The sequence below is a fragment of the Mustela nivalis genome (genome assembly GCF_964662115.1).
Source record: "Mustela nivalis genome assembly, chromosome: 18".
Taxonomy (NCBI): Eukaryota; Metazoa; Chordata; class Mammalia; order Carnivora; family Mustelidae; genus Mustela; species Mustela nivalis.
This window is the reverse complement of record NC_139037.1, coordinates 3,929,505-3,954,441: the sequence shown is the minus strand read 5'-3', so window position 1 is coordinate 3,954,441 and position 24,937 is coordinate 3,929,505. Positions and strand designations below refer to the sequence as shown.

General features: G+C 47.7%; 1 protein-coding gene across 1 annotated transcript in view; it reads left to right on the top strand.

Moving 5' to 3' along the window:
- Positions 1-15,221: 15,221 nt before the first annotated feature.
- Positions 15,222-24,937, top strand: part of USP10 (ubiquitin specific peptidase 10) — a gene marked incomplete at its 5' end in the record, with an annotated part of 71,425 nt that continues 61,709 nt past the window's right edge. The window contains one exon of the mRNA XM_082712001.1: positions 15,222-15,413. Within this exon, the coding sequence (XP_082568127.1) occupies positions 15,222-15,413 (192 nt within the window). The remainder of the gene's footprint in view (positions 15,414-24,937) is intronic.

Here is a 24,937-nt window from a genome sequence, read left to right as displayed (position 1 = left end):
ATCAGGTGAAGGCTTTCCTAGAACAAAGGTGAAACTCTTTAGAGCAGGAGGGAATTCTCCAGCAGACTGCTTGCAGGCTGGAACGACAACATGAGCCCCTCGGGAGGGTCCCCAGCCTGCCAGGCCATCCTACAGACTCTGGACTTCCACCTCCATTATCACATGAACTGATCCCTTAAAATAAACGTCTTATCTCCGGGCGGGGAAGAGAAGAAAAAGAAAAAAAAAAAGAAATTTCCATCTCTGTATATGCACACCCTATTGGCTCTTTTTCTCCAGAAAACCCTGACTAATACAACATGCTAACTTGAGACCACCTTAAGCATGGAGACGCTTATCAATATTCATAAGAATGAAGAATTAATGCAGTTCAAATACAGGAAATGTGCACAGGGTAGAATATCGTACAATCACGTAAAATAATGTTTATGAGGGTTTTCCCCCTTTTTAATAAGATGGAAAAATAGTTACATGGAAACAGCCAGGATACAAAATCAGATAACCGATGATAAGAATGTTAACACTTACTTCCCGAGTGGGAGCTAAGTGCCAGGCATTGTCTTGGATGTTTTCTTTTCTTTCTTTTTTTTTTTTTTAAAGATTTTGTTTATGTATTTGACAGACAGAGATCACAAGTAGATGGAGAGGCAGGCAGAGAGAGAGAGGGAAGCAGGCTCCCTGCTGAGCAGAGAGCCCGACGCGGGACTCGATCCCAGGACCCTGAGATCACGACCCGAGCGGAAGGCAGCGGCTTAACCCACCGAGCCACCCAGGCGCCCCTGTCTTGGATGTTTTCTATGCCTCATTGAACTCAGCAAAATTCTCACTGTTATTTTTGTTTTCTTTTTTTAAAGATTTTATTTATTTATTTGACAGGAAGAGAGACGGAGAGAGGGGGAGCATAAACACAGAGAGTGGGGGAGGGAGAAGCAGGCTTCCCGCAGAGCAGGAAGCCCAATGTGGGGCTCGACCCCAGGATCATGACCTCAGCTGAAGGCAGACGCCTCACGATGGAGCTGCCCAGGTGCCCTGTAAATCCTCACCGTTATGTTAAAAAATATATATTTTTAAAAAGATCTGAAGCTCGTATGCCAAAAACCAACAGCATTTGTTTTTGAAGAGAAATGAGATTTTTCTTCTTTTTATTTGGTTTTACCCTGTTTAGCACTTGAGCTTGAATTGCCTTTATGGTTGGAAAGAATCAGAATGAACTGGATTTTTAGGGCGCCGGAGAGGCTCAATCGTTAAGCATCTGCCTTTGGCTCAGGTCTTAATCCCAGGGTCCTGGGATCGAGTCCCACATCGGGCTTCCAGCTCCACAAGGAGCCTGCTTCTCCCTCTCCCTCTGTCTGCTGTTCTCTCTACTTGTGCGCGCTCTTTCTCTCTCTCTCTGTCTAATAAATAAATTAAATCTTTTAAAAAAAGGGAAAAAACCCTGGATTTTTAAAAGTGGAATGGAACCTCAGTCTCCTGCCTCTGATTCTTCTTCCTATTAATCTAAGGTCACAGCATCAGCAATGGCAGGTGGTAGCCCGCCCCTTTGCCTCTCCTGGGAGGCCACCATCCCCAGAATCTACCCATGAAGTTCAAGTCAAAATTATTCTTTAACTAACACATCAGTAGTGCTTACAGGAGCCGTATTATCTTATATGCAAGTCACTTTTATTTAATCCTAGAGCAAGCACAGCATAGTAATTACCTACTAAATGGTAATGATGTTTTTATTATTTTTTAAACTTCCATTTAAAAAAAAAAAAAAAAACATCTTAAATTGGAAAGAAACAATCCATGTCACAAGCCAGTTAGTCAAAAAGTGTTTGTTTGGCATTCGCAGAACGATCATCTTAACACCCACCTCTGACAAGACACTTAACACTTAACAGACACCTCGCCGAGCAGTTTGCATCAATGTCTCAATATGTATTCCTTGCCACTGTGCTGGAGTTTCATCTTGTTATCACAGGAGTGCAGGTGAAGAAGCAGGGCCGGAGTCAGATGAAACTGCTTCTTGGGCTGGGGCAGAGCTAGAGTTTAAGCCTAGGAGCATCCACCTCAGAAGAGACGCACTCTCGGCCACCAAGGTGTTGCCACCAGAGGGATGTTCTTAACTTCCACTACAGTGTTCACGGGAATGAAGGGTACAACAAGCCATGCACACTGTGCCTCGAGAGGAACACTCATTCCCTTGGCTTATGTTTCTCTCTCCCATCATTTTGAAAGCAACCAGAGAGGTTCTACATGCAGTTGAACATCTCCTCCCCTGGACTGCCCCGCCTTCCCAGTCCAACAGATCAAAAATATGCCATTAGGGTAACATGGCCCGTCTCTCACTTCACACATCAGTTTTGGATTCCATCACCTCAGGATCTTGCAATTCTGTCCCCTGTTACCCTGCTTCTCTCCAGCACCTTATTCAGGCCTAATTGGGAAGCCTATGAATTTTCTCTAGCTTCAGGTATGGCTGTTTCCAGGAGTTCACAAAGTGTCTCCAGCCTGGGGTTTGGTTACATGCTCTTAACTAGCTATGAGTCCTCCCATCTTTTTGTGTTCCTCTAGCCTCCCCACCTTCCCACCCTGCACCCCCCACCCCCGTTTACAGGCTGATGCCTGAAATATTTTCCTGAAATGAAAATCTGATCACCATCCCTATGCCAAAAGCCATCCATGCAGGATAACAGTTTACCTTCCTGCCTTGGCACAGTCTGCCATCTGCCTAGCTCCCCATTCCTACCTCCCATTGTTTTTTCCCCTATGCCATTTAAAGAAAAATTATTCTAGGGGCGCATGGGTGGTGCAGTTGGTTAAGGATAGGATTCCTGGTTTCAGCTCAGGTCATGATCTCAGGGTCCGGGGACCAAGCCCTACCTCGGACCCATGCTGAGTGCAGAGTCTGCTTGAGATGATCTCTCCGTCTCCCTCTGCTCCTTTCATTGCTTATGTTCTCTCTCTCTCTAAAATAATTAAATAAATCTTGAAAAAAAAAAAGGGAAAAATTATTCTGAACTTGGAACACTGAATGACCTTCTGACGTCACATCTGACTACTCACGCAACGTCCTCATGTCGGCTCAGAGCTCACCTGACTCTCTGAGGCATAAGGACCCTGGAGAGCCTGCCTTTGGACTTTTTTGATTCAGGGACCTGAATCCGGAGGGAGCTCGAGTATTGACATTTCTGACAATGACCCGTTGCTGGTGCTTACATTCAAGGACCGCACTTTGAGAACCACAGCCCTAGGCCAAGGGTTAGGGAACTTTCCTGGAGAAAACCTGATAGTAATGATTTTGCACTTGGTGGGCCGGACAGTCTCTGCCGCAGGTCCTCAGTTCTGCTGTTCCCAGAGGAAATCAGCCGCAGACAGCATGTAAACACATGGGCATGACCATGTTCTAATAAAACTTTATTTACATAAAGTGGTGGTTATTCGGCCCCTGTCGGCTGTGGAAGTTTACTGCTCTGGGGAAAGGTCTTCGTGTTTGACTTACTACTTACTATTAGGGCCTAGACTCTTCGGGTGAGATGTTAACTAGTAGAGTACTAGTAAGTTACTGATGATTTTTGTCCCATAGAGACGAGAATGAGTTACGTCTGGAAGAAAATGTAGCCTGAAATGTGAGTATCTTATTGCCTCATGGGGCATTAACTGTTCCAGGTCGGCCTCAACAATTTTCTTCCTTTCATTAACCTAATCAACTTCAGTCTCGTGTGTCCTCCCCTGAACCCCCTTCCCATTCTGCTGCTTCCTTCGATCCTGAGCTAAGGGAGACCCTGACATGGCTCGCCATGTATTTCCACGAGGTCGCAGCTTTAACCTGCCGAAAATGATGCTTGCACAGTAGTGATAACAACATATTTATGGCCAATTTGGTGGCCAGAGACAGGGTCCTCATCCAAAGTAGCAGAAGTTTAAAGGTGGGGTGTGGGAGGGTCTCAGTTGAGTTTCAGGCTGGGGGTCCCCGGGGGTAGGAGTAACATTGTCAAGCTTCTCTCTGCCTCTGTCGTTGTCTCCTGCGCTCGGTCTCTCCCCCGTCATCCCTCCTCTCCTTTCCCGCTCTCCTTCCCTCTCTGTCTGTCTGTCTGTCTGTCTCTCCCTCTCTTTCACCTCTGCTGACATCTGCTTGGCTTCATCAGAAGCAGACACCTCACACGAGCACACTAGAAGCCTTGGCACTGAGCGTGTGGCCCCGTGATGGTGCTCATTTCTCTTGGTGGCTCTGGTATATCCCGGGAGGGCGTTGATTGACCAGTTGGACCAGGGACCTCCACGCACCAAGCACTGAGCCCACCTGATGAGAAACAACCTCTGCTTAGCTGGGAAAGCCACCTGCTGGAAGGAGCCAGATTATTCCAGAAAGGAACTAGAGTGCAGGGCAGACCAGTACTTCTCTTTGGCCGCTACACACTATTACTCGCTTTACTACCGTTTCTACTACAATGACAAGGACTCCTCCCCGCCACTACTACTCTCTTGTGTTGAGTGAGTTCATGCAAAGGACCCAGCACTATACCAGATACTTGGCCCGAACAGCTCTACACAATCCCTCCTGGCATTAGCTCCATTTCACGGGTGAAGACACTGAGGTTTGGAAATGCAAAGTACTTCACCCAAGTTCACATGGTGAATCAGTGGCAGGACCTGAATCCAAAGCTTATGTGGTTTCCAGGAATGCTGGGCTGGGACGTACACCACGAATCAGCAGGAGTTTGCTAGCCTGGAGTGTTAGGGAGGGGCGTTTAATTTTTATTTATTATTATTATTTTTAAATGACTTTTTTTTAGGATTTTTTTTTTTTTTTTTAATTTGACAGAGATCACAAGTAGGCAGAGAGGCAGGCAGAGAGAGAGGGGGAAGCAGGCTCCCTGCTAAGCAGGGAGCCTGATGCGGGGCTTGAGCCTAGGACCCTGAGATCATGACCTGAGCCGAAGGCAGACGCTTAACCCACTGAACCACCCAGGCGCCCCAGGAAGGGCGTTTTAGACAGAGGAAAGGGCACTGCTGAGCTACGGAGCTGTAAGAGCTCTTGTCGCCTCTAGTGGCCGGCCAGCCTGTGCACACCAGGGCAAGGCCAGAGGGCTCCGGTGGGGGTTCTCTGTCCAGGCTGCCTGTTAGCACAGTGTGGGGCATGGGGCAGGGGAGGTTCAGAAAATCCCTGTGCCCAGGCCCACATCTGGAGACTTTGACTTCGGCTGACTGGTCTAGGATTGGGTCTGGCATCCGTGTTTTTAAAATTTAAGTAAAAACAAAAGGCAAAAACTCAGGGGGTTATGTTTAGTTACCATCATCATCATTGTCATTATTTTTATTATTTTTCTCTGGAGTTTTTTTTTTTTTTTTTTTTTTTTTAAAGATTTTATTTATTTATTTGACAGAGAGAAATCACAAGTAGATGGAGAGGCAGGCAGAGAGAGAGAGGAAAGCAGGCTCTCTGCTGAGCAGAGAGCCCGATGCGGGACTCGATCCCAGGACTCTGAGATCATGACCTGAGCCGAAGGCAGCGGCTTAATCCACTGAGCCACCCAGGCGCCCCTTCTCTGGAGTTTTTAAAAAAGATTTTATTCATTTTATTTACAGGGAGAGAGAGGGCAGGCAAGGCCAAGTGCCTGTGAGTGGGGGAGGGGCAGAGGGAGAAGAAGAGAAGCAGACCCCCACCGAGCCCAGAGCCTGAGGCAGCGCTCCATCCCAGGAGTTGGGATCTTAACTCACTGAGGCACTGGGTGCCTGCTTTGTTTCATTTAAGATTTAATTAATTAATTTGTTTGAGAGAGACAGTACAAGCATGAATGGGGCAGGGAGTCTCAAGCCGACTCCGCGTTGAGCTCAGAGACCTTCTGGGGGCTCGATCACACGACCCTGAGATCATGACCTGAGTAGATAACAAGAGTCTGTTGCTCGACTCACTGAGCCATGCAGACGCCCGGGAATATGTTCCGTGTGTGTTTAGAGACTGTTTGCTGCTATAGACAACGTTCCTCTATACTCCCCCCACCAAACCCATGTGTCGAAATCCTACCCACCCAGTGTGATGGAGTTAGGAGGTGGGGCCTTTGGGAAGTGACTCACGAGGATGGAGCCTAGTGGGTGGGGTTAGTCCCTGATCAGGGAAACCCCGGGAGCTCTCTCCCTTCTCCATCTGCGAAGACAGAGTACAGGTGCCATCTGGGAACCAGGAAGCGGAGCCTCCTCGGACATGGAACCCATTAGTGCCTAAATCTTGGACTTCGCAGACCCCAGCCCTGTGAGAAATGTATTTTTACTCTTTATAAGCTATCCAGAATTACAAACTTACGTGATTCTGATAGGGCAGCCCCAATAGACCACGGCATCTGATTATTTATGACTGTGTGACTGGTCACCAGAAATATAGCAGCTTAACACAACCACCACAACTTAGCTCCTACGATGTGGTGGGCTCCACTGGGCCCTTCTTTTCTCTGTGCAGCAAGAGCTGGGGCTGTGGTCATCTGGGGTCTCAACTGGGTTGGGACATCCCAGGGGGCTCCCGCACGTGGCTGCCAGTAGATGTGGCCGTGGGCTGCGGGCCCAGCTGAGGGGTAGGGCAGGAACATCTCATTCTCCCTCATGTGACCTCTCCATGTCACTCAGGCTTCTTACCCCACAGGGACTGAGCTCCATGAAGAAACGCTCCAAGTACTTGAGAGAAAGCCTCAGCCTTGGAACACAGACAGTGTCGCTTGCACTACATTCTGCTGGTCAAAGCAAGTCCTGGGGCCAGCAGTTCCAGGACAGGGAAGCGGACTCCATGTCTCAAGGCAGAATGTCAGAGAATGGGCAGCTGCCTGTAATCTTCCACCCAGAAGGCTCTGGGGGTGTCAACGCAGGAAGAAATCCCTAGGGTCACTTTGAGTGCGGTGGAGCTAAAGGCCAGTAGGCTTTAGAGCACATCTCAAGTGGAAAAAAGTAAAAAACAGGCTTGGAACTAACAGATGAAGAGTCAAAATCTTGATGTTTGCTTGGAAGTAATGGTTGTCAGAGATAAAAGCGATCTTGGAAATTTGGGCACATCCTCCAAGTGTCCCTAAAGAATCCCCAGGTAAAGAAAGTGACTTGTCTAGTCTCTCCAGAGACCCCATTTGGGCTCATTAACCCAATTAATAAATTGTGTTAATTAAATCAATACATATTTATGGAAAGCTTAGGTGACAGGTGTTGTCCTGGGCTCTACTCTGCTTTCATGGAGCTGTTTTTCATTTTAGGGCTGAGACATACATTAAAGAAAATAGATTAAATATGGGTATGGGAGGGATATGTCCTCGGGAGAAGAAAGAAACAAGGAAGAGGATAAGCAGTTGGGGGGGACATTGGGGGGGCATCCCGCTTTATCAAGGGGAAGCAGAGAAGTCCTCATGAGAGTGAGGGAGTAGCCATGGGCATGTGGGGAGGACATTCCAGGTGGTTAGATGAGGAAGTGCTAAGGTCCTGGGGCAGGAGGAGGAGAAGATGGGGGGCAGGACCAGATTGTGGAGGGCCTTGTACTCAAGAGTCATGGGGGCCAGTGGAGAGTCCTGAGCAGAGGAGGCACAGGATCAATATACTTATTTTTGTAGGCTACAAGAGATTGGAAGAATGTGATGGTGGTGTTCCCCCCCCCCGCCCACACACACACACTCTGAGCTGTCTGTCTGGCAGACAAGAAAAACCCAAGTTAGCTGAAAGTCAATGAAAAACAAGCACTTCTTGGCTGGGTGGGAAAGAAAAGGGCAGGCTCATAAGGGGGCCTGGACCGAGACAAATGAAAGGCATCAAATTGCAACGTTGCCACTTGAATTCATTACTAATGCGAGTGCCCCGTGGTTAGTGGCTCATTTTACGAGACTGGAGTCGCGTCGCATTCGTGTCTCAGCCGATCCAGGGATCCATCCTGTGCGGCGGGCAGGACCGTCCCCATTACCTGGGACCCGAGCTCTGGAAAATCAGGGGTCCGGCGCCAGTCTCCAGGGGGCTTGCCTTCAGTGTTGAAGATGCAAAGCAGAGCGGCGGTTCTTCCCCGCCTTGTCCTCACTGTCCTCCCTTAGCAGGGTCTCAACCCTGACCGTGGTGGCATCCTGGTCTGGGGCTGTGTCACACCTGGGGGAGGGTGGGGACAGGGGCATAAGGACAATGTGTGAGTGAGGAGCTGTGTCGTATGGATCCTTAAAACACTTCAACTCTAAGAGTTCCTCCACCAAAAACAAGAGGGAGAGCAAGAGAACGAGAAGAAATGAAAAGGTAAGTGGGCGCGCTCAGGATGCCACGGCCAGTGCACAGGCGAGGAGCTGGCTCTCTGGGTCCCCGTGTGCTCCCAGGGCGGCCTGGCAGAGTGTGGCCTTAGTGTTTAGTACTGAACAGGTTTCACGAGAGGGGTCCTGTGGAGTGAGCCACAGTCAGGGGTCAAGGGCACCTCCTAAGATTCCTCTGGGCTCGGGATGAGAAGTCCTCTGTGTCGGTTTTATGAAGGGACACAGAGACAGAGTCCCACAGCAGAAGACCACGTGACCCAGGGGCCAGCGATGGGCACCACGCGGCCGCAAGCCAAGGCGTGCCAACCCCAGAGAGTGGAGGGGAGCCTGGGGCAGATTCTCCCTGGAGCTTTCAGAAGGAACCTACACCTGCTTCCCCACACCTTGATTCCAGACTTGTGGCCTCCGAGGCTGTGAGAGGACAAATTTCCCATTGGTTAAGCCCCTGGTCTGTGATACCTTGTTGCAGCAGCCCTGGAACATTCACACTAGGCAAGTTCTTTCCTGAGAGATGTGGGACCCCCTGATGAGATACGTGGTTCAGGGGCTCCTCGATGGTCCCACATGAAGTCTCATTATTTTTTTAAAGATTTTATTTATTTATTTGACAGAGAGATACACAGCGAGAGAGGGAACACAAGCAGGGAGAGTGGGAGAGGGAGAAGCCAGGCTCCCCACTGAGCAGGGAGCCCAATGTGGGGCTCGATCCCAGGACCCTAGGATCATGGCCTGAGCCGAAGGCAGCCACTTAACAACTGAGCCTCCCAGGCGCAACCCGCCACCAACGGAAACTTTTGAAGACCGAGCTGTAGCCGCAGACGACTCCTACTCAGCCCTTCTTGGTCCCCCTCTGCTCCGAGGGGACCACCCCACAGCCCAGTCTGCAGGCTCCCACCTTGGCCAGCCCCCTCCCGTTCCCCTTACCCCTACTGGGGTTTCCCTCCGGCACATCTTCCCGTTGGCTTCTCCTTGTACCTGAACAGACACCCCCACATCTCACCATCTACAGCTGCCGACAGCCATGTTTGCCCCATCTTCTTTCTTCTTTCTGTGCTTTCCTCAAATATTTTAAAGTATCATCCCTCACAGAGTTCATCCCTGTGTACTAGAGCGTCCACCTCCCCAAACTGGAAGGGGTATTTTCCAACAGAACCTCGATCCCACCAGCATACCTCACACATTTTCTTTTTTTTTTTTTAAAGATTTTATTTATTTGACAGAGATCACAAGTAGGCAGAGAGGCAGGCAGAGAGAGAGCAGGAAGCAGGCTCCCTGCTGAGCAGAGAGCCCGACGCAGGGCTCGATCCCAGGACCCTGAGATCATGACCTGAGCCGAAGGCAGCGGCTTAACCCACTGAGCCACCCAGGCGCCCCGACCTCACACATTTTCTAATAAGTAATTCCATGGTCTCCTCCACGCCTCACTTATACTCCTACGTTGTCTCAAAAATGCCTTTGTATGGTACTTGGCTTGACTCAATTTCCGAATAAGATCCCAATTCTGCATATGACACACCCATGTTTTTCATCTCAAGCTGCCCCACTTATTAGAGGTGCAAGTCTAGGCAGGTCGCTTGGATTCTTCTGGTTTCCCCAGCTCTAAAACAGGGAAGACAATAGCATCCACCTCGCTGGGTCTTGTGAGAATTAAATGAGGCCATTCATTCATTCACTCATTCAAAAAATATGTATTGAGTGCCTACCAAATGTTTAAAACGGTTGTAGATGCTGGGAAAATATGAGGGAATAGGATCTAGCCCTGGGCTTCCTGGAGCTTAGGGTCCTAGGGGAGGAGACAGAGGATCCACACATAAAGTAAAGATGCCACAGACTCACAGCTCTCAGTGAGGGCTTTGGAGACAAATAAAGCAGGATAACAGGTGGAGAGGTGGCCGTTAGGAGCAGAGTGGCCAGAGACGACCTTTCAGAGATGGCAGCCATCAGAGAGCTGAGTGAGGGGAAAGCAAATTCCAGGCAGATAAGCCAAGCACAGAGGCAGCCTGCCTGGGGGTTGGGAGCTGTCATTTTCAAACTTCTTTACATTCTTCAGAATTACTGCTGACTCTCAGAAAGACTTTATTTTTGTAAATTATGCTTATTGCTTCTTTCCATTTAGGAATGAAAACCGAGACATTTAAAGAATAAGTCAAGAAATGTACTAATCATAAATGCAGTGTATGTCAACATAAAAATAATATATTTTTAAAAGATTTTACTTATTTATTTGAGAGAGAGAGAGAGCATGAGTAGTTGGAGGGGCAGTAGGAGAGGCAGACTCTCATTTGAGCAGGGAGCCCAACGTGGGCTTGATCCCAGAACCTTGAGAACATGACCTGAACTGAAGTCAGATGCTTAACTGACAGAGCCACCAAAGCCCACCCCATAACATTTTTTTTAATTAAAAAAAAAAAAACAAACTACTTTCCAAAGTAAATAATTTTGGGTGAGAAGATGGCACTATGGTAGATTTTTTTTTTTAAGTAGACTCCACACGCCACATGGAGCCCAATGCAGGGTTTGAACTCACGACCCTGATATCCAGACCCGGGGCTGAGACCCAGAGTATTGCTTAATTGACTGAGCCACCCAGGGACCCCATATGGTGGACTTTTGCAAAGCTCTTTAATGTCTGGCTTAAAGGAAAACAACTGAGTTCCCGCATCTGCGGCTGAATTCAGTCGGTAGTGATATGTTGCTCTGATTGAGGTCTGTGAAGAAAATCCAGCCTCACACACAGAATGTGGTTAGGAAAGGAAGGGAGGGGTATTTTCTTAAAAAGTGGATTCCTTGGGGGCCTGGGTGGCTCAGTGGGTTAAAGCCTCTGTCTTTGGCTCAGGTCATGATCCCAGGGTCCTGGGATTGAGTCCCACCTGGGGCTCTCTGCTCAGCGGGGAGCCTGCTTCTCAGTTTCTCTCTGCCTACTTGTGATCTCTGTCTGTTGAATAAATAAATAAAATCATAAAAAAAGTGTATTCCTCAAAAGGAGTGATGTTTTTATTGTTTAATCTATTCTATTTTATTGTTTTATTATTAATTAATTTATTTATTTTAGGAGTGATGTTTTTAGATAATTGTGGTATTTTTTTATCACTGCCCAAAGTGGACAGATTTCTTTTTTTTTTTTTTAAGATTTTATTTATTTATTTGACAGGCAGAGATCACAAGTAGGCAGAGAGGCAGACAGAGAGAGAGAGAGAGAGAGAGAGAGAGAGAGGAGGAAGCAGGCTCCCCGCTGAGCAGAGAGCTTGATGCGGGGCTCGATCCCAGGACCCTGAGATCATGGCCTGAGCCAAAGGCAGAGGCTTTAACCCACTGAGGTACCCAGGTGCCCCAGTGGACAGATTTCTTAGAGAAAAACTGCAAAGCAGAATGTGAAATCATATCAGTGAACTTTTTTTGTACTCGGTTAGATTCAAATCCATTGGTTTGTCTTGTATTTGAATGGATCTTGTACTCATGCATGATTTTATAACACCCCACATGGATCATTGGAAAATATTGATTCACTGAGTTATGCAGGTCTTCCAAATGCTGAAATGTTCCATTATTCATTATTAAAAAAAATCGCACTTGTTACTATCGCCACCAATCCCACCAGAAAAATCTTTTAAGTACTGGGAAGCTGCCTGCCCAGCTCATAATGGTGGATATGTTTCCCCAAATTCCAATTTTTGTTTGAAAGCTTGAATAAATCCCATCAAATGCGCTACATCCTTCCTGTGCAAACATCACTTTCTTTTGCAAGGAGTCTGGGGGTAATGATAGTTTCCAGTGTTTACTGGGCTCTCCCTGTTTGCTGGATGTTTTATCAACCAAATGACCTATGTTATCTCGTTACTATATTCATTTTCACTAGATCTCTGCCAGGTATTGTTTCTTCCAGTTTTCAGACCCAGAGAGGTTATGTATTTGCCTAAGGCCATACAGCTAGTTGTAGTCAGTCCTCCACGCTATCAGAATTCCAGAAAAGAACTTTCCAGGTAGGAAAGGCCTAATAGAAATAGTCTGTCCTCTGGGATCCAGGAATTAACTCCTGCTTGTTAGATACAGACCATGTATCTCCATCGGTGTAATTATTTATTCATTTTTAAAAGATTTTATTTATTTATTGGAGAGAGAGAGCATGAATGGGGGTTAGGGGCAGAGGGAGAGTGACAAGCAGACTTCCCGCTGAGCAGGGAGCCTGATGCAGGACTCAATCCCAGGACCCCGAGATCATGACCTGAGCCGAAGGCAGATGCTTAAAGATGCTTAATCCACTGAGCCACCCAGGTGCCCCTCTCTGCTGGGCAGAGATGGGGAAATGTGGGTCCCATCTCCACACATACTACTCAAGACTTAGCTCAAATGTTACCTCTTTTTTTTTTTTTGTAAAGATTTTATTTATTTATTTGACAGAGAGAAATCACAAGTAGACGGAGAGGCAGGCAGAGAGAGAGAGAGGGAAGCAGGCTCCCCGCCGAGCAGAGAGCCCGATGCGGGACTCGATCCCAGGACCCTGAGATCATGACCTGAGCTGAAGGCAGTGGCTTAACCCACTGAGCCACCCAGGCGCCCCAAGACTTAGCTCAAATGTTACCTCTTTGCAGAACGCTTACGCCCTCCCTAGATAGAACAAAAAGTCCCTCTGTTTGTTGAACAGTAGTTAGAAACTGCCAGGCCCCATGTTCCATTTGCTGAGCCATTACTTCATTTCCTCCTGCCAACATGTTTGCAGAGTAGGTGGTATTATTCCTTGTGTTAATTCCTTATTGTTGCTGTAACAAATGATCACAAATTTGCTGGTTTACAAATGATTATTTTATAATTTTGTAGGTCAGAAGACGTTCTAAAATCCAGGTGTGAGCAAGGCTAGGTTCCTTCCGGAACAACTGGGAGGAAATGTTTCCTTGTGTTTTCCAGCTTCTAGAGGCTGCCTGCATTCATCGGTTCCTGGCCCCTTCCTCCACCTTCAAAGCCAGCAGCATAAGAGCAATCTCACTCTCAGATCAATCTCTCTCTCCCCCAACTCTGCTTCTGTTGCCACATTTCCTTGTCTGATTGTTTGACTCTCTGGCCTTCCTCTTTCCCTTGTAAGGATCCCTGTGCTTACCTGGGACCACCCAGATAATCCAGATTGATCTCTTCCTCTCAAGGTCTTTGATATAATCACATCTGCAAAGTCCTTTTTGTCATGTGAGGTCATGTAGACATCTTTGGGATAGGAAGAGGGGCTGGTATGATTTTGCCAACCATATCTCTATTTACAAAGATTCACAGCAAGGTTATGTATTCTGCTGATGTTCACACAACCAGTGAGTGAGGAGTCAGGATTTTAATTCAGATCTGTGTGGACTCTGGGTTCCTCCAGTGCCCCTAAAGTGGTTGCAAATACTAGGGCCTAGTCAGCATTATGGGGCCCAGAGTAACTGCTAATATTTTCTTTTTACCATCTACCTCCTTGTGTTGAAACCATGCATTAATATCTCTGTGAGTGATTTGAAAATCAGAATTAGATCCTACTATTATGTATTGTTCAAAAAATAAAAATCAGACATCCACCATCCTAAGCCATCACTGGGTTTTTATATCCCTTTGACTTTATCCACAGGCAGATAAAATTTTTCTGTTGTAACCATAGCATGGATACAATAGTATATGGCTCCCCCAGCTTTTCGTTATATACTTTCTCAAACCTACAGAAAAGGAAAAGTCGAGAGTACCCCTTTGACCCAATTGTTCACATCTACCTCATTTGCTTTTTCTCTATGTGGAGTTGTCTGTCTTTATACACTGTTTTTTGTTGAACCATTAAAAAAGAACTCACAGGCATTATGACATTCATCCCTAAATTCTTCCGAGGCATATTTGAACAATAAGAACATTCTTTCACACGTGCGCAACGATTAGTATACCATTACAATTACCAAGAGCAAGCCATACTCGAATTCCTGATTGTCAAAAGGTATCTCCTCGCTTAAAAAACACACCAGGATCCCGTCAAGATTGTATTTGGTTATATTTTTGGTTATACTTTAGAGCAGTCTCCCCCCCACCCCCCCAATATTTTTCACGGTGTCCCATTTTTGAAAACACCGGGCCCTCTGTCCTAACAGAAGGTAGCAATGGCTCTTACTGTTCATCTCTGCAGCTCAGCACGGGGTCTGACCCTGGCTGGCTGTGGACGCGTGGAGCAAGTGAGACCCAGGATAAGGGGTGTGAGTCATAATCTCAGAAGCTACTTTTTTGGGGGGAGGGGGAGCTGGTTCTTTTGGCCACTTTGTTCACACTCATCTAATATGATCCTCCCCGAAACCCTTTAAGAAATTGCATTCGTCTCATTCGCAGGCGAGGGAGACAAAGCTGAGGGAGGGAGGGGGCCTGCCTGCAGTCCCAGGCTCCGAGAGGGGCCACACCCGACGGGAAACTGCGCGGTCGCGCAGGGGGCCCCCTGCTTCTGGGGTCGGTGACCCCGAGGTCGATCCGACTGCGACCGTGCACGGGCGCGTGTGCCAGGCAGCGCTTCCCGGGCGCTCCCGGTCCGCCAGGCCCCAGAGCCGAGTTTGGTTGGAATCTCCTCCACCGCCCGGCGATAGGCGTGGCACGGGGTGGGCGCGCGACGTGCAGGGAAGGAGCCTGCACAAATGAATGAACGGGCGGAAGTGTCATCGCCGTCGGCAGGGGAACTGCTCCGGGACCTCTGGCGCTCCCTCGGGAGACCCCGGCCTAGGGAGACCCTGCGGCTCCCGGGCCCGGGCCGGCCTCAGGCTCCGGACGGTCCCGAGTCTCACGCAGGTCCCAGGCGGCTTCCCACTAGGTGAGGAGCCCGGGCCGGCTGGGCGCTTTGGCGTCATCACCTGCGTACCCTGTGCTTTCCCCCGGCCGCACCGCAGCCGCACCCCGCGGCCCTCCAGTGCGCGGCCCAGCCGCCCGCAGCGCCGAGGGGCGCGGACCCAGACGCCACCGGGCCGGCTCCCGCCGCGCACGCCCACCTGTCGGCCGCGCATGCGCAGCACGCTCCCGGCGCGCCCGGCCTCCCCGCGCCCCGCGGCGCGCGGCCAGTGCGCAGGCGCGGCGGCCGATGCGAGTGTGTATGTGCGGGCGAGAAGATGGCGGCGGCGGGGGAAGCAGCGTGAGGAGTCGGACGAGCGCCGAGGCTCATTGAAACGGGTCGCCATGGCCCTCCGCAACCCGCAGGTAGCCGGCGGCCCGCGTCCTGGGCGGGAGCCGCCCCGAGCCGCGGCGGGCGGCGCCGGGGCGGGCGGGCGCACCCCGCCCGGAGCGAGCGTGTGGGAGTGGGGGAGGGCGCCGGGACACGCTGCCCCGGACTAGGCCCCGGCCTCCCGCCGCCGCCGCGCCCCGGCCGCCCGCCGCCGCCCCGCGCGGAGCCCTCCGGGTCCTGCCGCGGGGGAGCAGCTTGGAGGGGCGCCGGGCCGCCTGCGGAGGGCGCGGGGGGCGCGAAGGGGTTAACCCCCGAGTGGACCGCGGGGGAGCCGGGGGTGCGGAGGGGGCTCTGGGCGCCCCAGAGAGGCAGCCGGGGGGCTTCGGGAGGCCCCGCAGCGTCAGGGCCCCTCCAGGCCCTTGGCTCGCCCCTCCGCGCGGAGTGGGACCCCAAGGTGTGGGGGTGCCCCGCTGCCCCCATGCCCCCAAAGGGCGCTTCCTCAGCGTGATGGACCGCGGGGGGCTTGCTGCTCTTCTGGTTGGTGGGCTCGAGTCCCTGAGGAGCAGCCTTGGGTTACTGTTGCAGAGAGAACTGGAAATTGAGTCGCCAGGACCGTACTTTGACTTGCATCAGAGTGACATCTTCTGCACGCATCGTCTCCGCCGGGCTCACGCTAGCGCGCCGGGGCTCAGCTGTCTCTAAAGTTTAGGGGCCGCGTACAATAACGCCGTTGCGGGAGGAAGGGGAGCTCGCACCCTTCTCTTCCGGGGAGATGTACGTGTAGAGTCGAGCCCCCCCCCATTATAGTCACTCGTGGGGTATTATTACCTTTCAAGTTTGTTTTAGACCTCTGCTTTTTGACGTCTAATTTCTAGAAATTACTGCACTTTATACCATCGCAGGGTGCTTTCGAGTGAAATACTGGAATGTGAAACAAAGTAGCTGCTGGGAAAACTGGTGGCCGGTAAATACGAACCCTCTCCAGGCTGTTGGTTTTTCTCGCTCTCTGGGAAGTGAAGTCGATTTTCATAGCTATTGTAATTAATGCGTGTCGTGAAATTTAAAACGCGAGAAATTTAAAGCCTTTTTTTTTTTTTTTCTTTTAAATGAGATCTTACAGGAATCTGGAATTCTGTCATATTTTTGGTACTGTAGTTTGTGGTAGAAGTTTCCTCCTTTAATTTTCTGTTCACTTGTACATCTGCTTTTGTGAATGTTTAGGATAGTTCTTTGAACACAAAAAAGAGGTTTAATATTTGAATAATTTTTACATAGGTATAATTGAAATGTTTTAAGAGGTTTGGTATTTGCCGCATTCAGGACTTAAATATTAATGTGAATAGCTCATTAAAATTAGTAAAAACACAGTACAAGATTGATTGTGGACTGATGTGTAATGTAATACACACAGTGATTTTCGGAAACGAAGAAAGCATGATTAGGGATAATTCAGTCCATTATTTATTTTTTTCAAGATTTTGTTTTTGTAAGTAGCCTCTACAGCCACTGTGGGGCTCGAACTCACAACCCTGAGGATCAAGAGTTGCACCCTCCACCGACTGAGCCAGCCAGGTGCCCCTAGTTCAGTCCATTACAATGCAGATTGGTTGAAATGGTAATTAGCAGCAACAATATGTAGACTTAATTGTAATTTCATTTGCATTCATTGTCCTAGTATTTACGTTTTATACTACACTATTGCCTATACACATCTTTAGAAAATTGCAGTGGACGAAGTTAGCTCAACATAAATGTTAGCAACTTTCTGAGTTTATTCTTTTGTTGGGTGTATTTTTAAGAGCGATTTTAAGCGGTAGCATAGAGAAGGCAGCAAAGTAATCCTTTGTTTGATTTCTCTTAATTTTCTTTTTAAAAGAATAGTAATTAAAACAAGTAATGAAATCATGTGGCAGGTTTTCATGATTGTATCCTGCGTGAGTCAGGCTGAGTATTTTAAGAAATTTGTTTTCGTTCAGTTTCCTTCCGTCCTGGGGATCCTGCAGAGTCAGTGGTGGTCATTCATTCAGCGGTGATAACTTACCATGTGCTAATAAGCACGGTGTTGGGGTAGTACTTGTTTACGATTGGGAATGACAATCACAGGTTAATAGTAAGGGTTTTATATTAAAATTGAATTGTTACAGGTACAGTTTTGAAAATTTATATAGATCATATCCTGTTTCCATATTACTGATTGAACCTTGTTCCTTGGATTGAAGTGAACCCTTGCAGAACTTGGAAACATTTCTAATGCCAGTAGCTTTCAACATTTTAACAAACACAAAGGATGAACTTTTCCGTTGAAGTGTGAGTACATCTCTCATTTATGAATATTTGTTGTCTGATGAAATGATTTGGGATAATTAGTTTGAAATGAGCAGTTCTTCCTTAAACCAGAAGAGATTTTTGTGGTCATTGAACTTGTAGTGAAATTCCCTCAACAGCGCCTCCTACCCGGTGTTTGAATATCACACCGGCTTCTGTCCTGGTCCTCTGAAGCAGGCTCTCTCCAGTCTTTTCATTTCCGCACAGTAGTGGGGCCCCCACTTTTTATACTATGGAATTTCTTGGATCCAATTTACAGCATATGGCAGAGTGTTACTCTGTCGTTGAGTATCTGTTTATAACTGACAGCTCTATTAGTAATTCTCAAAAGATACATTTTTATTGGAGTCTCACATAGTGAGCAGCTGAATTAAATAAAATGATCTGAAATGCAGGATGTTTGGAGATCCTGATTTTCCTTTCACAGTGACAGCAAAATACTGAAACGTGTCCTAAGACTAGACATGCCATTTAAAGTTTGTGAGTTGACAGTTGCCGCTGTGGTTTACGGAGCCTCAGATGAGGCAGAGCCAGGGCTGAGCCCTCTGGCTCTCGAGCTGTCTCCTTGGGACCACTATTCACTGAAATTACAGTGAATGCTAAGCGGACCTGCCTTGTTCGAAATTCATTTCTAGAGCAAAACTTAGGACATACATTCCAGTGCACTTTTATGTGCAGTCCACGTGATTTCTGTAGTGGTTCACATAGGAAGACGGACAGGAGGAAAGGGTCATAAGGGTTAATGATTATTCAATGACAAATCTAGTGGCACGTTTACTTTGTGCCACGTTCAGAGTATAATATTAACGTAGTTGAGAAAAGTATCATCTCTACTTGAATTATTTGTTATATCACAGTTCTTTTTTGTTTGTCTTTGTGTTTTTACTGATTTCAGATGTGTGAGTATTCGCTGTTAATGGATCTGGTTTTTCAAGCGGATCATTAAAGGTGGTTGCTGAGGACATTTCTTAGGGATAGTGTACTAAGTCTGCAATTGTAGGAAGAACTTGCTTTCGGATTCGTGATCAGGCAGTCACATTTCCGTTGATCGCCTCCCATGCAAGAATCACAGCGGTACAAACAGATAGATCTGTCGGCAGTGGGATTTACTGGCCTTGGGCCACTGAATCACTGTCATTTGTCTCTTCAGCACTACTTCAGCAGTGTAGATGTTCACTCCCAAAGACTCACATGTGCTTGGATTGCAGTTTGCCCATTTATTGAAGTGATCCCCCCCAGAGGTCTGTTCCTGACCATTTTTGTCATTACAGATCGAATTAAGAACTAGTGTAGGCGACATAAAAGGTAGCTGGTGGGGTATTTCATGGTCGTTGTTTTAAGGATTAGACATTGTAGAATCTGTCATAAACCTGGATGTGGATCTTCAAAGTGTAGACTGTTCATGAGCTGGTTCTTTTCTGACTCTCTGAAAGCCCCTCAGGCATGACCCCATTTCAGCAGAAGACCTGAGAAACCAGAAGCTGTTGGCTAATAGCTCCATTCTGCCCTGTCTTGACACACATGTTCCTCCATTTGTCCTCTTCTGGCAATAGAGTAGGTAAGGTGTAGAGACCCTAGAGATGTGGTTTAGGACTGGGAGAATAAGGTGGTGCAGAGAGGGTTAGAGCATATTCTCCCAGTGTTTCCTTTTCTGGCTTACTGGAGAACTGGTAGATGGTGTGTGCAGGGAGTGTTGCCCTTGTGCCTGCTGCCGAGTGCCTGCCATGCTCCTGCTGGCTACTCGGGGGTTCTCGGACTTCTCCCTTCTGGGCTCTGGCTGCAGCTTTATGGGTTATCCTTCAGTTTCGTTCTTCTTCTTTTTTTAAAAGATTTTATTTATTTATTTGACAGACAGATCACAGGCAGGCAGAGAGAGCAGAAGGGAAGCAGGCTCTTCGCTGAGCAGAGAGCCCGACGCGGGGCTCGATCATAGTACGCTGGGATCATGACCTGAGCCGAAGGCAGAGGCTTTAACCCACTAGCCACCCAGGCGCCTTTTCAGCTTCATTCTTAATTTATGTTTTTGGTATTGGCTGGAGGGACATCTCCTCAGCCTGCACTGTCTGATTCAAGAGTCTCACAACTGGCGCACTACAAGTGAAAGGAGCCCTCAGTAGGAAGGCTGGAATCCCCACTCTTGTACTTTCGGTGCTTGATTTTTACATCTAGTTGTCTTTTTCCCTTCTTCCCTCATTTTGTTTCGCCATTTGTTCTTGTTTTATGAGGAAAATTCTTTCGGGGCTCCTGGGTGGTGCAGTTGGTTACACATCCAACTCTTGGTTTCAGCTTAGGTCACAGTCTCAGGGTCGTGAGATCAAGCCCTGTGTGGGATTCTGTGCTCAACATGGAACCTGCTTGAGATTCCCTCTCTCCCCCTCCTGCTTGTTCGCGCTCTCTCTCTCGTTCTCAAATAAATAAATCTTTAAAAAAGAAAATGTTTTCGACTCCCTGTGCTGTATGCAGACCACTTGCTGGCTGGGGTGGGAAGGGTGGGGTGCCGTGAGTGGTGGATGTGTTGCCCCCCCCCCCTCCCCCAGCTGTTATTCTGAGATGAGACCTGCTGGTTGTGCTGGAGTTGGGGACACATCACACGTCAATCCAGACTGTTTTCTCCGCTTAGGTCTCCCACTCTCCACAGAAAGGGGTGGTTTTGCGATAGGAGTACATGTCAAAAATACTCCTGTTGTAAATGTATCAAATAAAGCTCTGTGTCTGTATAAGTTACATTTGCCAGCCACAGGCCTTGTTAAATGGAGTTGGTCAAGAACATGTAAGATGATTCTGTGTAGAAAATTTTGATTTGCCTTTGTGTAACGAGTTACTGTCCGTATCGTTCACTGCACTCGTCACAGAAACAGGATGACATCCTTTGCCTTGGATATAAGGAGTGCACTTTAAATTTTATTATAGTCATTTAAATTTAGTTAGAACTAATTAACTTGTGAATTTATTTGGTATTTTAATAACTGTTAAGAGGATTTCTAGTGTTTTTTGGGTTTCGTCTATTTTAGACATAATTCTAGAGAAGCAGTGTCTCTCTTGAGACTTTCATCTCATGGCATTAAAATACTCTACCCATTCTTAAAGTCTTAATTTTTCTTTCCTTTTGATAGGACGCATTGAAGCTTTAGGGGGAATAGAAGATAATTTAACGGTAAAATTGAATTCTGGAGTTTTTTTTTTTTTTTAAAGATTTTATTTATTTGAGAAAGAGAGTGTGTCAGAGGAAGAGCACAAGAGTGGTGGGAGGGAGAAGCACACTCCCTTCTGAGCAGGAAGCCCATGGAGGGTTTGATCCCAAGAAAATTCAGGATGGTGGGATCATGATCTGGGCTGAAGGCAGAAGCTTAACTGGCTGAGCCACCCAGGTACCCCTCTTCTGGGGTTTTTGAGAGTCTCGCCCGGGGTTGTAAAGTATGTCTCTTGATACTTTAAGTAGTAATCCCAGTTCGATGGCTGCCAAGATGCGTATATTTATTTGAGACCTAAAGTGGGTCTTCTGAGTGGATTCCGTCATTGGACGAAGAAGAACATATTAATAATAAAACACTAACTGTTGCAGTAATCAGCATTTGAGGAATGTTGTGCTGTGTGTAAACTTCATAGTTCATAAAGTGCCGTAGTTTGTTTGATCCTTTGGGCCACTCTGCAGTGTGGTGTCACCACCATTTTACAGATGAATGAAGTGAGACTCTGGCACCTTGTGACTTGAAGTCCCATGGCTGTTAAGTGCGTGATGAGGGCCTCGCAAGTAGGTCTTTGGACTTCCAAATTCTTTGTTTTTTCTGCTTTGTCAAATTGCTTTTCTAAAAGAGACTGGCAAAGACATAGTGCTTCACATGGTGACTTTGCCATAGCACTTCCTCAGCGAAAGTTTACGGAATGAGTGAATGCGTGAAATAAAAATAGAAATGTTTAAAGTTTTTACTAATTTGAGAGAGAGTGTGTGCACATGTATGTGCATGAGCAGGGGGAGGAGTAGAGGCAGAAACAGACTCTGCTGAGCGTGGAGTCTGACTTGGGGCTCCATCCCAGGACCCTGAGATCATGACCTGAGCCAAAATCAAGAGTTGGGTGCTCCGCCGGCTGAGCCACCCAGGTGCCTGCACCTCAGCTGTAAAGGTTAAAGACAGGAATCTTACTGAGAGTTGCTAATATGTTACTCATTACTAAATTTTGTGGGGGGTGTGTCCTTATTGATTTTTTTAAAGACAAACTCCAGGGGTTTTTGTGCTTTTTTCTGCTGGGCGTTTTTATTGTTGTTCCATTGTATGGTGTGTCTAAACAGACGGTCACTGAACTGAACTGTTTGGGGGCAAATCTTGTTTCAAAAAATTTTGAAGGCATCTCTTCAAGCACAGTAAGTTTTCTTTTTATCTGATTTTTCCAGGGAATGGAGCAGATGTTCTGGAGGTTAAAGTATACTGAGAATTGTGGAGGTGCTCTAGAAATTTCTGAGTAATAAAATGTCCCCCCCCCTTTTTTTTTTAAAGAAATGGTTTTTTGAAGAATTCAACTCCTCAGTTAAAGCAGCCGTGCCATCTAGTTTCTATAGTGAAAAGATGTTAATCACACTCAGATTCTTGTTTCTTGGCCCCCCTCTTCACTAGAGAAGATTATAGAGAGGATGAACCATTTCTTAGTTGGAGAGATGGGTAGGTCACCAGCTTGAGTGAATAGTGGGGGCATTGGTCATTAGCCTGGGTTTTCTCCTGTCTTCTGTTAAAATCAGGTTTTCTTCTCCTCCCCCTTTGTTTTAATCCAGGCGCTACAATGGCAGAAAATAAAACACTCTTCCATTGCCCACCTCAGATCCCTCTCCCCAGAGACAACAGCATTAAACCACCTCTGACTCTAATAAAATGCAAAATCAGGCCTTCCTGGGGTAGCATTTTGTTTGATTATTTTGCAGGCTATCAGACACTTTTATTCAGAACGACATGTAAAGGACTTTGTATCTTTTGTGATTGTTCAAACAAAAATCTGTGGCGCCTGGGCATTAGGAATACAGAGCTGAAGAGAGTTCCGGTGCTTTAGAAAAAGTTCACAGAGTAGCAGAGGGGAGCGAAACGGGCTAATCAGTGAATCCTGGTTTCTGGTGGTAACTCCTCTAATGGAAATGTGAAGAACATGGCCGCGAATTTTCATTCATTCATTCATTCATTCGTTCGTTCGTTCAGCGAGTAGTTCTTGAAAGGCGCTGTGCATCAGGCACTGAGGATGGGGCGACACATGAAAACAAGCGTTGTGCCTCCTACCAGGGAGCTTACTGTCTGGCGAGGGACACAGTTGCTGATCAGATAATCACAGTAATGCACGTGTAGTTCCAAGCTGAGAAGCGTGTCCCAAAGGAAGGGGACACAGTCTGTTGGCTTGGGGAAGTCAAGGATGTGTTTCCCTGGCAGTGGCGCCTTAGGGGAGATGCACAGTGTGAGACACTGCGGACTGCCTGCGCACTGACCCTGTGGCTGGAGGGTGTTCAGAGCGCCTAAGAGAACTTGGAGAAAGCCTGTGTACGCAGAGCTCAGTGCCGGAGAGGAGAGGCAGACCAGTGTCTATCCGACCTTGTAGGGTTTCTTAGGTGTTAATGTGTTTATCCTGAGAAAAACATGGAAGGAGGGGCTCATACAGCATGGAACCACATGGGCACGTTCCAGAGCAGGCTCACTCTGAGAGCCCCATGCAGAATAGACTTGGTATCATGGGGTCACAGTGGCCATGGGAAGATCAGGTAAGAGGGTTTCTGGAATTCTGTTTAGGGAGAGTGCCGTGGGGGTGCCTGGGTGGCTCGGTCAGTCAAATGTCTGCTTTCAGCTCAGGTCATGATCCCGGTGTGCCCAGATGGAGTCCTGTTTCGGGCTCCTTGCCCAGCTGGTAGCCTGCTTCTCCCTCTGTCTGCTGCTCCCCCTGCTTGTGCGCGTGTGTGTGCTGGGGCTTTCTCTGGAAATAAATAAAATCTTTTTAAAAAAAGAGGGAGAGTGCAGCGGAGAGGGGTGGCATGGTCAAGAGATACTTGGGTGTAAGATGGATTGAGCAGGAAGAGTGAGTGTCGGGAAGCTGGGAAAAGGTCTCTTCTAAAAAGGTGACATTTGGGGAGAGAAGCATGAGGACAAGGGGCATATGGGAAAGAGCATGCAGAGGAACACAGTGCCGAAACTGAGGCATGTTTAGGAACCTGGGAGAGGGTTGTGGCTGAAATGATGTTTAGGGTGAAGTGGTGGGGCAGGGGTCCGAGCAGAGCTGAAGGACCTTGAGAGAGTCCAAGCCAAAGACTGCCTTTCATCTTGTAAGCAGATGGGGGTCTGTGGGAACCCACAGTGTTTTGTAACAAAAACCACAGGTTTTAAAAAAGCGGTGGTCCCACTTTGTGTGGCATTGCTGGTGGAGATGGTTTCCAGGGGCTCGTTGAGGTCCTTCATGGGCTGTCAGAGGTTTCCCTCTTGGCTGTCCTCCAGACCTGGGAATGTTCTCTTCGCTAACTTCACCCCAAACATGTTAAACCCCAAACCTTTGAGGGGGGGAAAAGTAGGGCATTCTTTTCGGGACATCTGAGGCGGATTAATCCAAGGCAAATAGCTCTTGACTGTCCTCAGTGATAATTGGATAGCTGTGTTAAGGAAGGCCATTTGGGGACATTCTTCATTTTATTTTGGGGGGGTCACCTTTAAAAAACAAGCATTTGTTCTTTCCTTTCGATCCTAGGAAATAAAGAAAATATAAGAAACACATGTGACTGGTAGTATCCCACAACTGTGAGGTGACTTAGTGAGGTTAATAGGTTGAAATGGTTCCCTTCCGTCCTTTCGTAGTAGATGTTCGAAATTTAGAGTCATTTTGTGTGGTGGTATTTCTTATGTTGTGACTCTTGGTCATTGTCTTCTCCTTTGGAAATCCTCTGGCACCCCGAGGGCCAGCCAGACCTCCGGGCAGGCCCCCCCGCATGTGGCAGATACCGCGCTCAGGGTTCAGAGCCTCCATGTGGCTTTGTTGCCAGCGTGTTGCACTTAACCTGTTGAGCACTTTACCACGGAGAGGATTCACTAAGTCATATTTTGGATAAAATTTTTAAACTTATCTTGTGTAGGTTAGGTGTGAACAGCAGCAAGAATATGTGCATGTACTGCCGTGAGGGCCGCGTTGTCTGATTTTAGCACTGAGTGGAATGAACTGTGGGAATGGAACCAGCATGAAAACCCTGAAAACTTTGCCCCTTTGAAGATCTGTCACATCGGGT